The sequence below is a fragment of the Danio rerio genome, chromosome 15 (genome assembly GCF_052040795.2).
Source record: "Danio rerio strain M-AB ecotype USA chromosome 15, GRCz13ab, whole genome shotgun sequence".
NCBI lineage: Eukaryota > Metazoa > Chordata > Actinopteri > Cypriniformes > Danionidae > Danio > Danio rerio.
In genome coordinates this window covers 32,378,169-32,392,499 of record NC_141035.1, presented here as the reverse complement: position 1 = coordinate 32,392,499, position 14,331 = coordinate 32,378,169, and the positions used below count along the sequence as shown (strand labels likewise).

The 14,331-nt window shown below is 34.8% G+C and overlaps 2 protein-coding genes and 1 long non-coding RNA gene across 6 annotated transcripts in view; 1 reads left to right on the top strand and 2 right to left on the bottom strand.

The window, feature by feature from the left end:
- Positions 1-1,808, bottom strand: part of nrip1a (nuclear receptor interacting protein 1a) — a 51,572-nt gene extending 49,764 nt beyond the window's left edge. For 2 of the 3 annotated variants that reach the window (XM_087284349.1, XM_087284347.1), the window contains exon 1: positions 1,606-1,808. The gene's annotated coding sequence lies outside the window, so the exon portion shown is untranslated. Of the gene's footprint in view, positions 1-989; positions 1,045-1,605 lie in introns of all 3 variants that reach the window. The other variant, XM_087284350.1, reaches the window with a different exon arrangement.
- Positions 1-14,331, bottom strand: part of LOC147833704 (uncharacterized) — a 175,741-nt gene that overhangs the window by 64,398 nt on the left and 97,012 nt on the right. The window lies entirely within an intron of this gene.
- LOC137496202 (uncharacterized) lies at positions 4,679-14,252 on the top strand. The gene is made up of 5 exons (XM_087283416.1): positions 4,679-4,779; positions 11,977-12,098; positions 12,486-12,563; positions 12,984-13,044; positions 13,653-14,252. The coding sequence occupies exons 1-5, from the start codon at positions 4,679-4,681 to the stop codon at positions 13,723-13,725; spliced, it is 435 nt and encodes a 144-aa protein (XP_087139542.1). The 3' UTR covers positions 13,726-14,252.

The window sequence follows — 14,331 nt, the reverse complement described above, 5'->3', positions numbered from 1 at the left end:
AATGCTGTACATAAATTATGCTGTACAGGTATTGTTCATGTTAGTTCATATTTAAACCATTAACATTACTTATAAAACTACTGTAAAATGTAACTGTTGTATGTATGTTGTTATATTATATTTGTATGTATTTTATATGTATTTTATATTTATTTTGTTATATTTGTTAACGTATGTGTTTTTGAAACACTTCATTAAGTGTTTAATGTATGTTCGTTATGCAGTATTATAAATAAATGTTATTATGATTAGGTATTTTGTACTTGATTTCATTATTGGACATATTTATATTGAATACAATTGTAAAGGCTAATATAATATTTAAAAATGACATGTGGACTGACCGCGGGCCGCCAGCAGACACTTATTTAAAACCAGCGGTCCGATGGCGGACCACCGTCGGAAAAGCGGCGGGAGCAGATGGTGGGCCGCTGGAATAACGATGAGCAAATTGACGGTGGACCGCGGGCGACGCCCGCCAGTGGACCGCCGACTTTGCCGCCGGCGGGCCGCCAGTGGCCCGCTGGTCTTATGTTAGCTAATACAAATAAATAAAAGTAAATAGACAAAAAAGACGTCAAAAATACTGTAAAAGGACGTCAAAAAGACGCCGAAAAGACGTCGAAAAAAGACGTTGAAAAGACGTCAATAAAAGACGTCATAAAAACTTTCATTCTGGCTCTTCAGAGGACGTAATTTCAACGTCTGACAGAGACGTAGAAAAGACGTCTTTTGGACGTAACTTTGCTTGGTGGGATGGCTGCGCCCATAAAGGGGCGACCACCCCCCCACAAAATAAAACAGCTTTTTCTTTAAGACTGGCAAGAGACTGCAGTTAGTGATCATAATTTAAGTGCTAATAATTTCAAAAAAATTCTCGATAAAATACTAAATACATGAATACACCTTTAATAACCCAACATTAGGTGCAGTCTATTCACATAGCACAACATTCAAATATGAATACTAGGAGTTATTCTTACACGTACCATAAGCTTCTGTCTGCAATACTGAACTTAAGCCAAAAATATTTTCAGGAGGCTCCTGGTTTTAAGAGAAAGGATCACAGTCAGTATGAGAGATAATTTCATGTTTCTCAATACCACTTTAAAGATTTCACACAGGCACTTGAAGAGTCTTGGTTAGACTAAACATGAACTATGAGGTAAGCAAAGGTGCCAGTCATTCTCTTATCACAACCACAGTAACAATGCATCCAGTCCTTTAACTCAGCTCGGCTACTATTAGCACAACAACACTCTTTTACATCACATTTCACGTGCTTGCCATCTCCCTCCATTAATGTACTTGTGTAGTCTATATTCTGGTACGGGATTCGGGTACGGGAAGAGTCGCTTTCAGGTAATCGTCCGACAGCTTGCGTTCGATAAAACATCCACGCATATTATACGTGCATGCCTTCATGTAAACATTCAATGAAATAAACGAAGACTCAAACTGGAAACGTCACAGCTCCAATCACCCCGTATATCACCTGCTTATTTTCTCACAAGCCATTAAAATACATAGCGCGTTCTGGCGTTGCTACTAATACATTGTTACAACAGACAAATAAATAAATCCTATTTTCACATCCAGCCTTACCTGTTCGGGTGGTGACTGAAGAGAATCCCGTTGAAAAATATGCTGCATTTAAGAGAAGAGTCGGAGAGGCTCGTATAACATTTCTCTTTACGAACAATTCAGATGTTTTTAAAAAAAACGGAAAGTGGCTGGGGCTGACAGCGTCTATTCCCCACATGTGCAGTTTTCTAGTGCTCTTGAGTCCTGCAGTCAGTCGCTTGACTGAATTGTTTATTCAAGGCATCCCCGGCACTCTGCAATGCCATGTTCACTCCTCCTACTCTCATGGACGCTAGAGAGAGTCGATTCTCGAGCGAGTCGTTGGTGTAGTCATTCCAGCGAATCGATTCGTTGAGCGTTTGTAGTTCACCTAAAAACATAAAATCAAACATACTTTTTTGGTACCCACAGCTCGACTAAAACCGCGAAATTACACAGACAAACACAAAGACACAACATGAACATGTAGACAAAAAAGAGACAAACTACAAGCTAACACATTTCAAAAGATTTATTGTGAACAACAATGGAACTTACCTGAAATATTGCAAAGAAAAAAAACGTTTATTCACTGCATTTTGTTTGCTTTTTGATGAACTGCTTATTGACAAAATTAGCACAATCTAATTGTTGTAGTTTAATCAGGAAAACTTTTCAGAGTGGTTACAATTGAAAATCTGTGAGATGGATAACACATTAAGCTCAATTAAACAGAAATACAGCTAAATACAGTTTACAAGACCGTATTTTACAGCAATAACAAAACAGCGATGTGTAAAATTACTTTAGAGCTGACTTATAAATGGTTGTTCAAACGAATCACTGAATCTGTTTATTCGGTTCACTAAAACGAATGAAACCCAAGTGAACCGAATCACTGAGATGACTCAGACTGCTAATGGACGCCACCCTTAAAGCCACAGCTTAACTGTGTGTCCTCTTCCTAACCCTGTGCTTCAACTCAGATCATGACTTGTATGAACTGATCACATGTAAGCAAGAGGTTCACACATGACTCTCAGATGCTATATACTGTAGCCTAAACAGTACACTTATGTGTGGATGTCTTTTATATGAGGCTTCTCTTTCCCATTTTTCTTGCCTGGAGCTAGATTCTATCTTCCCTGTGGATAAATGAATGCAAAAAAAAAAAAAAAACTTTTAAAAGCACATCCTGCTTAGTTCAGCCTTTCTCTTCCTTAAGAAGTCTTGTTTTTTACACCAAGTTCACACCTCTTGGGACCCCATATGACCAGTCAACAGTTCTGGCTGGAGTAAACATGCCCCGCTGGGGTTACAGATGGGCTATATCCTGATGGGACATAGTATCAGCCATCAAGTTTTTCACAGCTTTCTCTTGCATACAAAGAGATGTTAACATCCCAGCTGCCCCTCCTTAAACACTGTGTCCCTCCCAAGACAGTCACATGTTTCACTAGTCTGTGACAATCTTTGATGAAACCTTTTGCTCATGTGTAATGTTTACACTTTTCGCCTTTACAAGGATTTGTCTAAATTTGGATAAAGAGTAGTTTAAATTTTGTATAATGTCTTTGTGTATGGGGTGGTTGTGAATGCGAGGCTACTGTATATGCAGATTAGAAATAATACTGGTAGTCTTATTATAAAGTAGTCATATAATAACACAGTGCTTAGCATATATAAGTACACTCCTCACAAATCTCTGTCTTGTAAATTCATATTTTAATAGGAAGGTAAACAATATTATATTTGTGCATATACATTGTGCATATACAGATTAGTTGGTAATGAAGCCAAATCTGCAGCTTATCCAACAAAATAACTTATGATAACAGTCCTAAAACTAGCATACCCAAATTTATGTTATAGAAAAAAAATTTATACAAATTTTAAAACGAGGAAAAATATATAAAAAAAAAAAATTAGTTGAAATTTTGTAGGTTGTAATTCCTTTTGCAATGTTTTGCTTGAATTTAATTGCAATATTCTTAAATTTTTAATTATGTTTGGTGACTAAAATATTATTTTAATAAATATATGTTTAATAATCATAACCAAGTGGGCGGTTCATTCTGCTGTGGCAACCCCAGATTAATAAAGGAACTAAGCCGAAAAGAAAATGAATGAACGAATAAATGTTTAATAAAACTATTTTGTTTAAATGCACCAAAATACATTGCCTTTATTCAGTGAAAAAATTAAATAATTTTCAAAATGGGGTGTATTATATATATATATATATATATATATATATATATATATATATATATATATATATATATATATATATATATATATATATATATACACACACACACACAGTTGAAGTCAGAATGATTACCGCCCTTTGAATTATTTTTCTTTTTTAAATGTTTTCCAAATGATGTTTAACAGCAAGGTCATTTTCACAGTATGTCTGATAATATTTTTTTCTTCTGGAGAAAGTCTTATTTGCTTTATTTTGGCTAAAATAAAAGTTGTTTTTAATTTTTTAAACACCATTTTAAGGACAAAATGATTAGCCCCTTTATATTTTTTCGATAGTCTACAGAACAAACCATCGTTATACAATAACTTGCCTAATTATCCTAACCTGCCCTAACCTAGTTTAGCTGTTAAAAGTCACTTTAAGCTGTATAAAAGTGTCTTTAAAAATATCTAGTCAAATATTATTTACTGTCATCAAAGCAAAGATAATCAAGTTATTAAAAATTAGTTATTAAAACTTTTATATTTAGAAATGTGTTGAAAAAAATCTCTCCGTTATACAGAAATTGGGGACAAAAAATAAACAGGGGGGCTTATAATTATTATATGACTATCGTATAATTTACTTCATATATTTTGTCAAAATGTGTACATAGTACATTATCAAAACTGTAAGACAGTATATAATTTCATTATTAGTTTCAATAAAATAAAATAAGATCTATGAAAAACCCTCACATTTGCAGAACCACAGTTGTACTTAATTTGTGTATATTTATAGAATAATAAACCAGCACTAAAAACCCTTTTTATCACAGCAAAATCAAAGGCAAGCAAGTATGTCCAGGTACTGTATAATCATGGGTTTAAATAACACATTCATTTCCTCTGTACGACTCTAGAAATGGATAATGGTTCAAACAGTGATCCCAGAGACCAGAGGGCAGAGGCAAAAACAAAGAGACTTTGGCCTCAGCATGTGACGGTCACAAAGAGAAACATTCGGTCTGCCAGGAGACAATGACCTTTGATTCCACTGATTTCCCTTGAACCTTCAATGACCAGGAAGAGCAAAGGCTCCCTGGGTAGGCAGGTGCAAACAAGGATATGGGGTGAGAAGCACAAACTGCCATCTCCCCTTTGGACTCAAATACAAAGGTTGCGGGTCTTGCCAAAGACGCCTCCATTGAGAGGAAAATTACTGTTTAACACAATATTGACACAGCCACTGAAAATAGGTTTTGTGAAGTCAAAGAGAGGTGAACGCCGATTACATACGCCACTGCATAAAAATATGGTTGTAGCAGCTGATTAAATCAAATAATTCGGATTTGTTCCCAGAGCACAGCATTGCTACATCATAACTTGAGTTAATTGATGCCCAGAAGCCAAGCTGCTAGTCTCGGGTTGTGCTGAACTGCTGATGATGAAGTTTTGTCACTTTATCTTCATATGACAATGTACATTTCCTCAAGCAATATGTTCAAAGGTCTTGGCGCATAACTGTAAAAACAATTCAGTAAAGCTGTCAAAAAAGTTATTCAGCAGCCTCTCTGAAACAGATATTTTGTCACGCTAAGCTTTTTTAATGAACTATAACTGGGTCAAACACACTCTGTGGTTTTACATGGTGGGTAATAGGAACTGAGAATAGTTGTGTCAGTATTATGGGATACTCTTGAAAATATGTATTTTTGTTGATGATTCCAGTGTACATATGTATTTTTCTGTTTCATTCACTGGTTTTAAAAGAAAATGTCTGATCATTTCATTGTAGCTGAGACTTTAGGGTTTGTGGCTGTATTTTTACTATTTAAATTAGCTGTAAATCCCTCAGGCCATCCAAGATGTTTCTTCAGAAGAACATTAAAGACATTTTTTAGCTGATAACATGGTCTTTGCTGATCTAAAAAAATGCAAGTCAATGGCTCCTGGCACCTTGATACCCAAAAATAGAGGATTATTAGCCCCCCTGTTAATTTTTTCCCCTAATTTCTGTTTAAGGGAGGGAAGATTTTTTTTCTACACATTTTTTAACATAGTAGTTTTAATAACTTATCCCTAATAACTGATTTATTTTATCTTTGCTGTGATGACTGTAAATAATATTTAACTAAAAATTTTTCAAGACACTTCTATTCAAAGTGACATTTAAAGGCTTAACTAGGTTAATTAGGTTAACTACAGGTTACGGTAATTAGGCAAGTTATTTTATAACGATGGTTTGTTCTGTAGAATATCGAAAAAAATATTTGCTTAAAAGGGCTAATAATTTAGACCTTAAAATGTTTTTTTAGAAAGTTAAAAACTGCTTTTATTCTAGCCAAAATAAAACAAATAAGACTTTCTCCAGACAGAAAAATATTATTAGACATACTGTAAAAATTTCCTTGCTGCATCATTTGAGAAATATTAAAAAAAGAATATCAAACGGGGGCCAATAATTCTGACTTCAACTTATATATATATTTGTCAAAACAGAATTAATACCTTAAGTCCTGCAGATAGTATCTGCACATGCAGAAATCTGTAGATTTTTAGCCCATCATTGAATTTGTTTATTTCCTTATGTAAATGTAAGTAAATTTGTAATTATGTATTAAATTTTTCAGTAATATTATAAATTAACATGCAAATTGTTGTATGGTTTACTTACAATACAGTTTTTTAAGTTTCTGTCTTTTAGTAGACATATGAGAGACTTGCTTTGTTTACCAAACAAGTAGATCTAACTGGACTTGCATTGTAAACCTCAACTGAAAGGGTTAGGGAATTTAAGGAATTTTTATTTCATGTATTACGTTTTTTAGTTACTATACTCTCAAAACAATTTTGCATAAAGATTATTAATGAAATTTTGCACAGAAATAGCAATAAAATATCTGAAGATTGTGTCTGGCCATAGCTCTTGATCATACTTTGAGGTTTCTGAAGTAAAACAATCTGTCAAGGCTAGAAACTAGACATTATTACCATTAATCTACAGTCTCTGCAAACAGTCCTAAATATAATAAAAACAGTCTGGAGCACCAGCTTACTTTTGCACTGGGTACTTATAGATACCAATTCCCCTTGGACCATTTTTTGTGGTTGCAACTGCCCCTTCATCAGTACCTTTGATATTAGCCAACATCAGCAACAACGACATTCCATTCAATAAAATCAAAAACTGAAACAGATCAAAGCTGTGTTTTTGTTTTGTGTCACTTGTTTTTGAGGTAACACAGATGGAACATACAAGTATAAACGTGACCAAATAACCAACAATTTGTAGTGATACTGTATATATCACTGAGGCTGAGAAATTAACACAACGCCAAAGACAAATGCAATAGGTGCTGCTTTAGCTTTCTGTATGTATATATCTTCTAATACTTTATAACGCTGTGTACATTTAAATCACAGGTAATTCCTATTGTGCTGGGTTGCTCTGAAGTTGGACACATTTTAGTTTCTGCAGAAGAAGTTCCTATAATCAAACGGTTCCCAGTTCCTGTAGTGTGAAGATGCCAAAAAAAAAAAAAAAACTTAAGTAGTTTACACCAGTAACTCTATGAATAAAGAAAACTTAAAATAATTAAAACTGATTTGATTTACAAAAGCAGTCACTGAAAACGCACACACACAGTTTTTTAGATTTAGTTATACAAAGCAGTATATTGTAACAATATTAAATTGCACAACAGGACTTCTATAGACAGCATCAGCATTTTCCTACTTATGCTCCATTTGAGACCAGCAAGATTTTAGGGCCTGCTTTTCCCCAGGACCCCCTTTACTGCAGTGCAAATGCACAAAACCCTTCAAGAATGGACACAGGCCAGGAATCTGCAGCAGAAAAGTTGGGGAGGGAAAAGTCTGACACCATGTCTCCTTTTTATCTTGCTGTTTCGTTTTAAAGTGTTGGGCTGTTGCATTTAAACTAATTTGGCAAAGCAGTGAGTTTGCCCATAGGGGTTAATTGCTTGTTTTGGCCTGTGGCTGGTGTTCATATATACTGGAGTGTTTCCTGTCCATTAATGTGTCAATTATTTGTTTTTGTTTAGCGTGTGTCAATATCCTCACTGGCTTGTTAATGGGACATAATACTTAGTCAGTGGCTTTTAGTTGGATTCTACATCTTCCTATGTGCTTGCCGGGGGAAGCGCTGTGGCTTTTGGACGCACGCTTGTTTGAGGTGAGACACTCTGTGGATTTAGGCCTTGTATCATAATGTAACCCTCGTTATTTCCCTGAGCGATGCAGATCAATAACTGCTGTTTATGCATGCAGCCCACATATACGCCACTACATTTCAGGGAAAGTAAGGTTGCTATTATGGCTGTTTAAGGTCTGGCACGGTTTCAGTGTCCAAAGAAGAAGCACTGCAAATAAAAGACAAACGTCCTAGTGAAAAGGTCTTAGTGGACAAGAAACCATTATGATGTTTCTTCATTGTGCAAAAGAGATCTTATCAAATAATGGTTCAAATCTAACTATTTATTATTCGTAAAGGAGAATCATTATCAGATGCATCACTAGCAGATGAATGCATGGGACAACATTAGGGCTGTTTATCAGAAATACCATTTAATTCTCATTACTCCTTTCACAAGTAATATTAATGATTATTTCCTGATTTATTACTTGCTATATCACATTTGTGTCAAACTCTACAAATATGAGTTTTTCCACTCAACTTTCAAGAATTTATTAATGTTATGATCTGATAATGATTAGAGTCTCCAACTCTGTCTTTCTGCATTTGCACTTGCAATATCACTGTTATGAATCAGAGAAAGATCTTTTCCAGATACATCAGTTTGTATGATGAACACCCACTTTACTTGAACATTCTGACAAAGACTTTTGTTAAAGATGGTACTCTCTTTGTACTCATGAACGGGAGAAAAAAGAAGCTAGGTCTAGAAATGCTTTTCCAATTCATTAGTCATTGTTAAAATTTTACAAGCCATGAACCAAACCATCCAGCTACAAGGATATTCATGAAACTACAAACTTAAATATATTAATGTCAGACAAAGACAAAAAATTTTGAGGAAATGAACTACAATCCCACAAAGCATTATCTGTAAAACAATCAAATTAGGGATGACAGAAAAATCTAACCTTTTTCAATTCAATTGTTTGTTTTATTAGGTGTATTGTACATATAAAAGTTTAATTATTTTAAGAGTGGTTGATTTGATTAATATGCAGTTTTGATGGCAATGGGTGCAGCTATAAAGCTTAATTTTTGGTTTGTGGAACCTCTATGCTTTTTAAATACCATTTAAAGAGACCCTATTATGGGGTTTTGATTAACTATCCATTTAGTGTGTAACAGCTCTAAGTGAAGTGAAATATCAAGCTAAGGCTTAAATCTGAAAGTGCACCATGTTTAAAACTATTGATTAATCTATATAAGAATCAACTCATATGGTTGAATGAATCGCCGCTGTAATGGGTCTTTAGTCGTGTCGGTGTGATGTCGATACAGAACTCAAGCCCCACCCATTTGTTGCGCTCAGAGCTCCCCACACAACTGAATACACAACTCGTGCAGCTTTGTTTACAAATTTAAATGCGTTTGTGAGCTCGCAATCCACTGCTGTTTGTTGTTGCTATGGCCACCGTCAGCTGTTCCTGGGCTCACACATACACTCTGCACTCTAATTACTTCAAAATTGTTGATAAGCTGTAGCAGGCGATTCTCTCTGTCTCACGCTCAACGCAGTTGACCAATCGCAACAGACTGGATCATCGGACCAATCAGGGCAGATTAGCATTGCGCTAAAGAGGGGTTTGAGAAAAAAAATAAATAGTTGAACGAATCATATGGGAGTCGTTGGGATAATTAGGTGAAAATAAATGCATATTATAAGACAATGAAAGTGTTTTTTGACCTTGCATGCATATCAGACTGTTGTTGGAGACCCCAAAACCAAAATATGACCATTTTTAAAGCATAATAGGGGCTCAACCCTATTATGCATTATGCACCCAATAGTTTCACATTTTGAAGGTTTCGTAAACACTTCGGTGGTACAATGGGAACTGTCTTGGTCAGATTAGTCCAAACTCCAATCAAACAGCAATTAAAAACAGGCCAAAACAAGTACTGAAAAGACCCTATCCTCACAAGTCTCTATCCAGCCCAGTGGTATCAATATCTAATATTTTAAATCATGCATTTTCCATCTTCCAAGCTATAGTTTTCTTCAATGTTGATGTCATGACAGTTACAAATGTTAATTTAGGAACGACTGGATTGTTGGATTTCAAATTAGCATAGATTGAAGCAAAGCTATTGTTGTATTTATTTTATAAAAGAATTTAATTCTATGAATAATTATAGTAATTGTATAATTATAACCATAATGTGTTACTCCCCTACACTAGCCGCATTTCCATACTAACATAAAGCAATTAAAAACTGGTTCAAATATAATTATTTATAATTTATAACAGAGAATCATTATCAGATGTTTACAAAATATCAAAGATACATCACTGTTTTGTTTGCGACATTACAGTTTATTCAGCAAATGTGTTTCCATCTCCCGTTATTTCACATGAACTATTTCCAAAAGCACCTGCAGTGTAAAAACATTTCAGTGAATAAATGAATTTTTATTTGAATTTGGCATTCCTATCACTCTTTTCTCATGCGATCCTTTAAAAATGCACATTAACACAAGGTGATGGAAACCCAGCTATGCTGTTCAGGTATGCCCGCTTGCTCAAATTTGTTCAAAGATATCTCAAAAGAGCAAATGAAAGGTAAGTAGAGGAGAAAGAGACCTAGAGAAAAGGAAATAACCCCATGAGTGTATTATGCGTAGGGTTGTGACACACTGTGGCTTTCTGGGCTTGTGTGGCAGAATAGAGAGCGGGGGCGGAAGACTTGGCGGTTTTACAGAGGAAAGGCCTCACTGTGTGCACATTGTGCAGCCATGTGTGGTATCACCACAGTTCACATCTTACCAGGCCCGGCGCCAGGAAGTCAAAACTGAGGGGGCACTTTAAATCCATAGGGGGGCACTAGACCTGGTGACTGATTTTGGTCTCTTGTTTCTTTCATTTAGGCTATTTATTCGCATTTATTATTACTTTGCATTACTGCCTAAGTTACTGACCTAAGGCAGTAATATAGGCTACGTTTTAATAGTAATAACAATACGCAGTTTCGCTATTACGAATTTTATTAACGATGGTAATGCATACCGCTTATTAATGCAGACGGATGATGGCTTCCCACCAAACACTAGACGTTGTGCGGACGTGCAGATCACGTATATTTTGCGTCGGTCCGTCCGTGACCATATCTGCACGTCAGTTCGACGTGCAAATCTGGTTGACATATTGACGTCGGACTATGACCACTTTTGGACGTGAATTTAACGTTCAAATCTGACCTATTTTGGACGTATAGCACAAGGTCTAGCGCAGAATACATTTTGTTGAGGAAAAAAAAATCTAATATATATATATATATATATATATATATATATATATATATATATATATATATATATATATATATATACATTTCTATTTGTTTTGAGTGTTTATTAAATATTCATTTTTGGCTGAACTGTCCATTTAATGCATGTTTCTGGTCTTATTGTGAATTGGACTGTTGTTCGTTAAATAAATATGTTTCAATTTAATGTGCACTGTCTGTTTATTTGTCCTATGGGTGTTTGTCATTTAAAAAAATCACAAACACATACCCAGCAAACAATCGAGTTGGCGGACCGTCTGCGTTTTTTGGTCGGCACAAATTCAGCGGCTTGATATGGGCGGACCGCCGTCGGCTTACCAGCGGCAAGCCGCCCATTCTAAAAGTTATGTCGGCCCACCGGCGTTTTTTTGGGTGGCATGCCACCAGTTACCGTGGGTGGACCGCCGTCTGGACACCAGTGGCTAACCGATGGCCCACCCGGTGATGTTTTTAATGATGTTGGCTGTTCTGTACCTGATATAAGTACTTTTGTTTAACACTTTTTACATTTTAAACAAATGAGGCATAAATAAAAATATAGTTATTAATAAAAGCAAAGTTTAGTAAATAAAACTACAAGAGGTTTTAAATATAACAGGTTATTATTAAAACAAAACAAAATTAAGTTTAAAAATCAAGATTTAATATTAAATGTCATTATTTAATATGTTTATGAATTGTTTAAATGTTTATGTAAATGCTGCGTGACTTTAAAGTGTCCATTACCGAGCCCCATTCAAGCACTGCAGCAGAGAGCGTTGTCATGGAAACGGAGCAACGACACGACACCTGACCGTCAACAGCACTTCTCTCATGCGGCAGTTTTCACTAATTTCAGGTAAGTTTAGTCGCTAAAATCACGCAAATGTTACATATAACTGTTTCTGACACTTTTCTTACTGGTAATTGACATATTTCTGTTGAACATGTTTTTTATAGAGACTGTTGTGTCTTTGGAAAAAGTCCGTTAGAGTTTTAGCAGAGGTAACGTTAGCATTAGGCTAGCTATTGTTTATAAAAGTGTTGGCTTTTAATTACATTTTATGTGTAGATGAGAGGTTTGACAATGTTTTATTGGAGGTAGTCTACTTTATTAAGCCTAAAATAAGCACTGTACTGTCGACAAGAGCGAATTAAAATGTTAAAGTTAGTACATATGTGTTACTTTGATATTTCACAGTAATGTAAACTAATATTAATTTTAAAAAGTGCTCTGTGGTTTCAGGATTGACAAAATTACCCCTACAACAGAAGAAAAGAGCCAAGATGAAGGGAGCTAATCACAGAGCTGGAGGAAACACAGGTAAGACTATAATTAACTGTTAAATAGATTTATGTGCATTTTTATAAGAAATCCCTACATTATCATGCATCTGATACATGTCTTGATTGCAGTTATTTTAGTTTTGACATCCAAACATAAGTGAGTGGTTTTAAACAATTTTTTACATTGCTTTTCTCAAAGCTGAATTTACAGCGTCAGTGCTCCAGTCCAAAATGTAATATTGTATTCATAATTTGCTGCTGATCAAGCAAGATTTATTATTTTTATCATGTTTTGTTATTTCAGGATTCATTGTTGAATAGAAAGTTTAAATTGAAAAGTATTTGAATCAGAAATCTTAACTCTCTTCTGATCAGTTTTATGCACCCTTGTTTAATACAAGTATCCATTTCTTAAAATGTGTTAGTAATATATATATTTTTTATTACTTCTTTCTAGATTTTGGATCGTCCTCTACTCACTCTACCACTTTGTTTTTCCTTGCCAGACTTCATTCAAGGTAAGTAATATTATAGTTTCACTTAAAAGTGTTCCCAATGATTACTTTTATTAATGTTAATATTAATATCAACTGCATCAAACAAATTAGCCTATTAGAATGATTTCTGAAGGATCATCTGACACTAAAGTAATGATGCTAACAAATCAGCTTTGACCTCACATTAATAAAATATATGGTCACATTTATTTTGATGGTCTGTTTGTTGAATTTAAGCTGCATTGCATCTACATGCCATCTAATTCTCATTAGATTATAAGTAGACTGTTTGGGTTGCGGTTAGGGTTGGTGTAAGTTGACATGTACTTGGTAAATTAAGGGTTAGGGTCAGTTAATGTCTGTTGAAGGAGCAGAATCAACAGATATTAAGCAGACAGTCTATTAATACTCAAATAGACCATTTACAATGTATTGAAATTAAAAATCATTATTTTAAACTGTAAAAATATTTCAGTTTTACTTTTAAACTGTAAATTAATGTTATCGATCAAATCAATGCAGTCTTGATGTCCAATAAAAAGACAATAAAAAATACAAACATTAATGTCCATAATGACCTAGTTACTGATGATGGACAAAAATAATGACTGATGATTCTGTTATTTCAGGATAAGAAAGAAGCCTGCTACAAGAGAGACAGCGGAAGGGAGCCTCAAAGACATTTTTATTAGGATCTGCTAATCATGAGGGGGCAGACAAAAGAACCTGCATTTTCCTTCAGCTTAATATCAGGGGTCGCCACAGCGTAAGGAACTGGATATTACTTTGGCATATGTTTTACATAGCCTTCCAGCTGCAACCCAGCACTGTGAAACACCCATACACTCTCGTATTGACAGACACTTCTACACTATGTTCAAATTCACCTATAGCACAAGTGTTTGGACTGTGGTGGAAACCCACACCAAAACAGGGAGAACATGCAAACTCCACACAGAAATGCCAGCGGACCCAGCCGGGACTCATACCAGCAACCTTTTTGCTGTGAGGTGACAGTCTGAGCCACTGTGCTGCCCCAGTGTAGTTATTAATAACCTCCAGATGTTTTACAGTTTGATTTTGTAATAATAATGCACGTTTAGATTTATTGTAATATGTTAATATTTATTCGCAATGTAATTTATTCTTATGTTATTTATAATAACGTTAAATGTCATAAGAATGTTATAATTTAATATAATATTATAATAAATAATTATAATAATGTTAAAATATAAACAATACAATTTTTTTTAATAGTTTATTTTTATAATGAGAAGTCTCAAAATTTGTCTTTATTATAGAAAA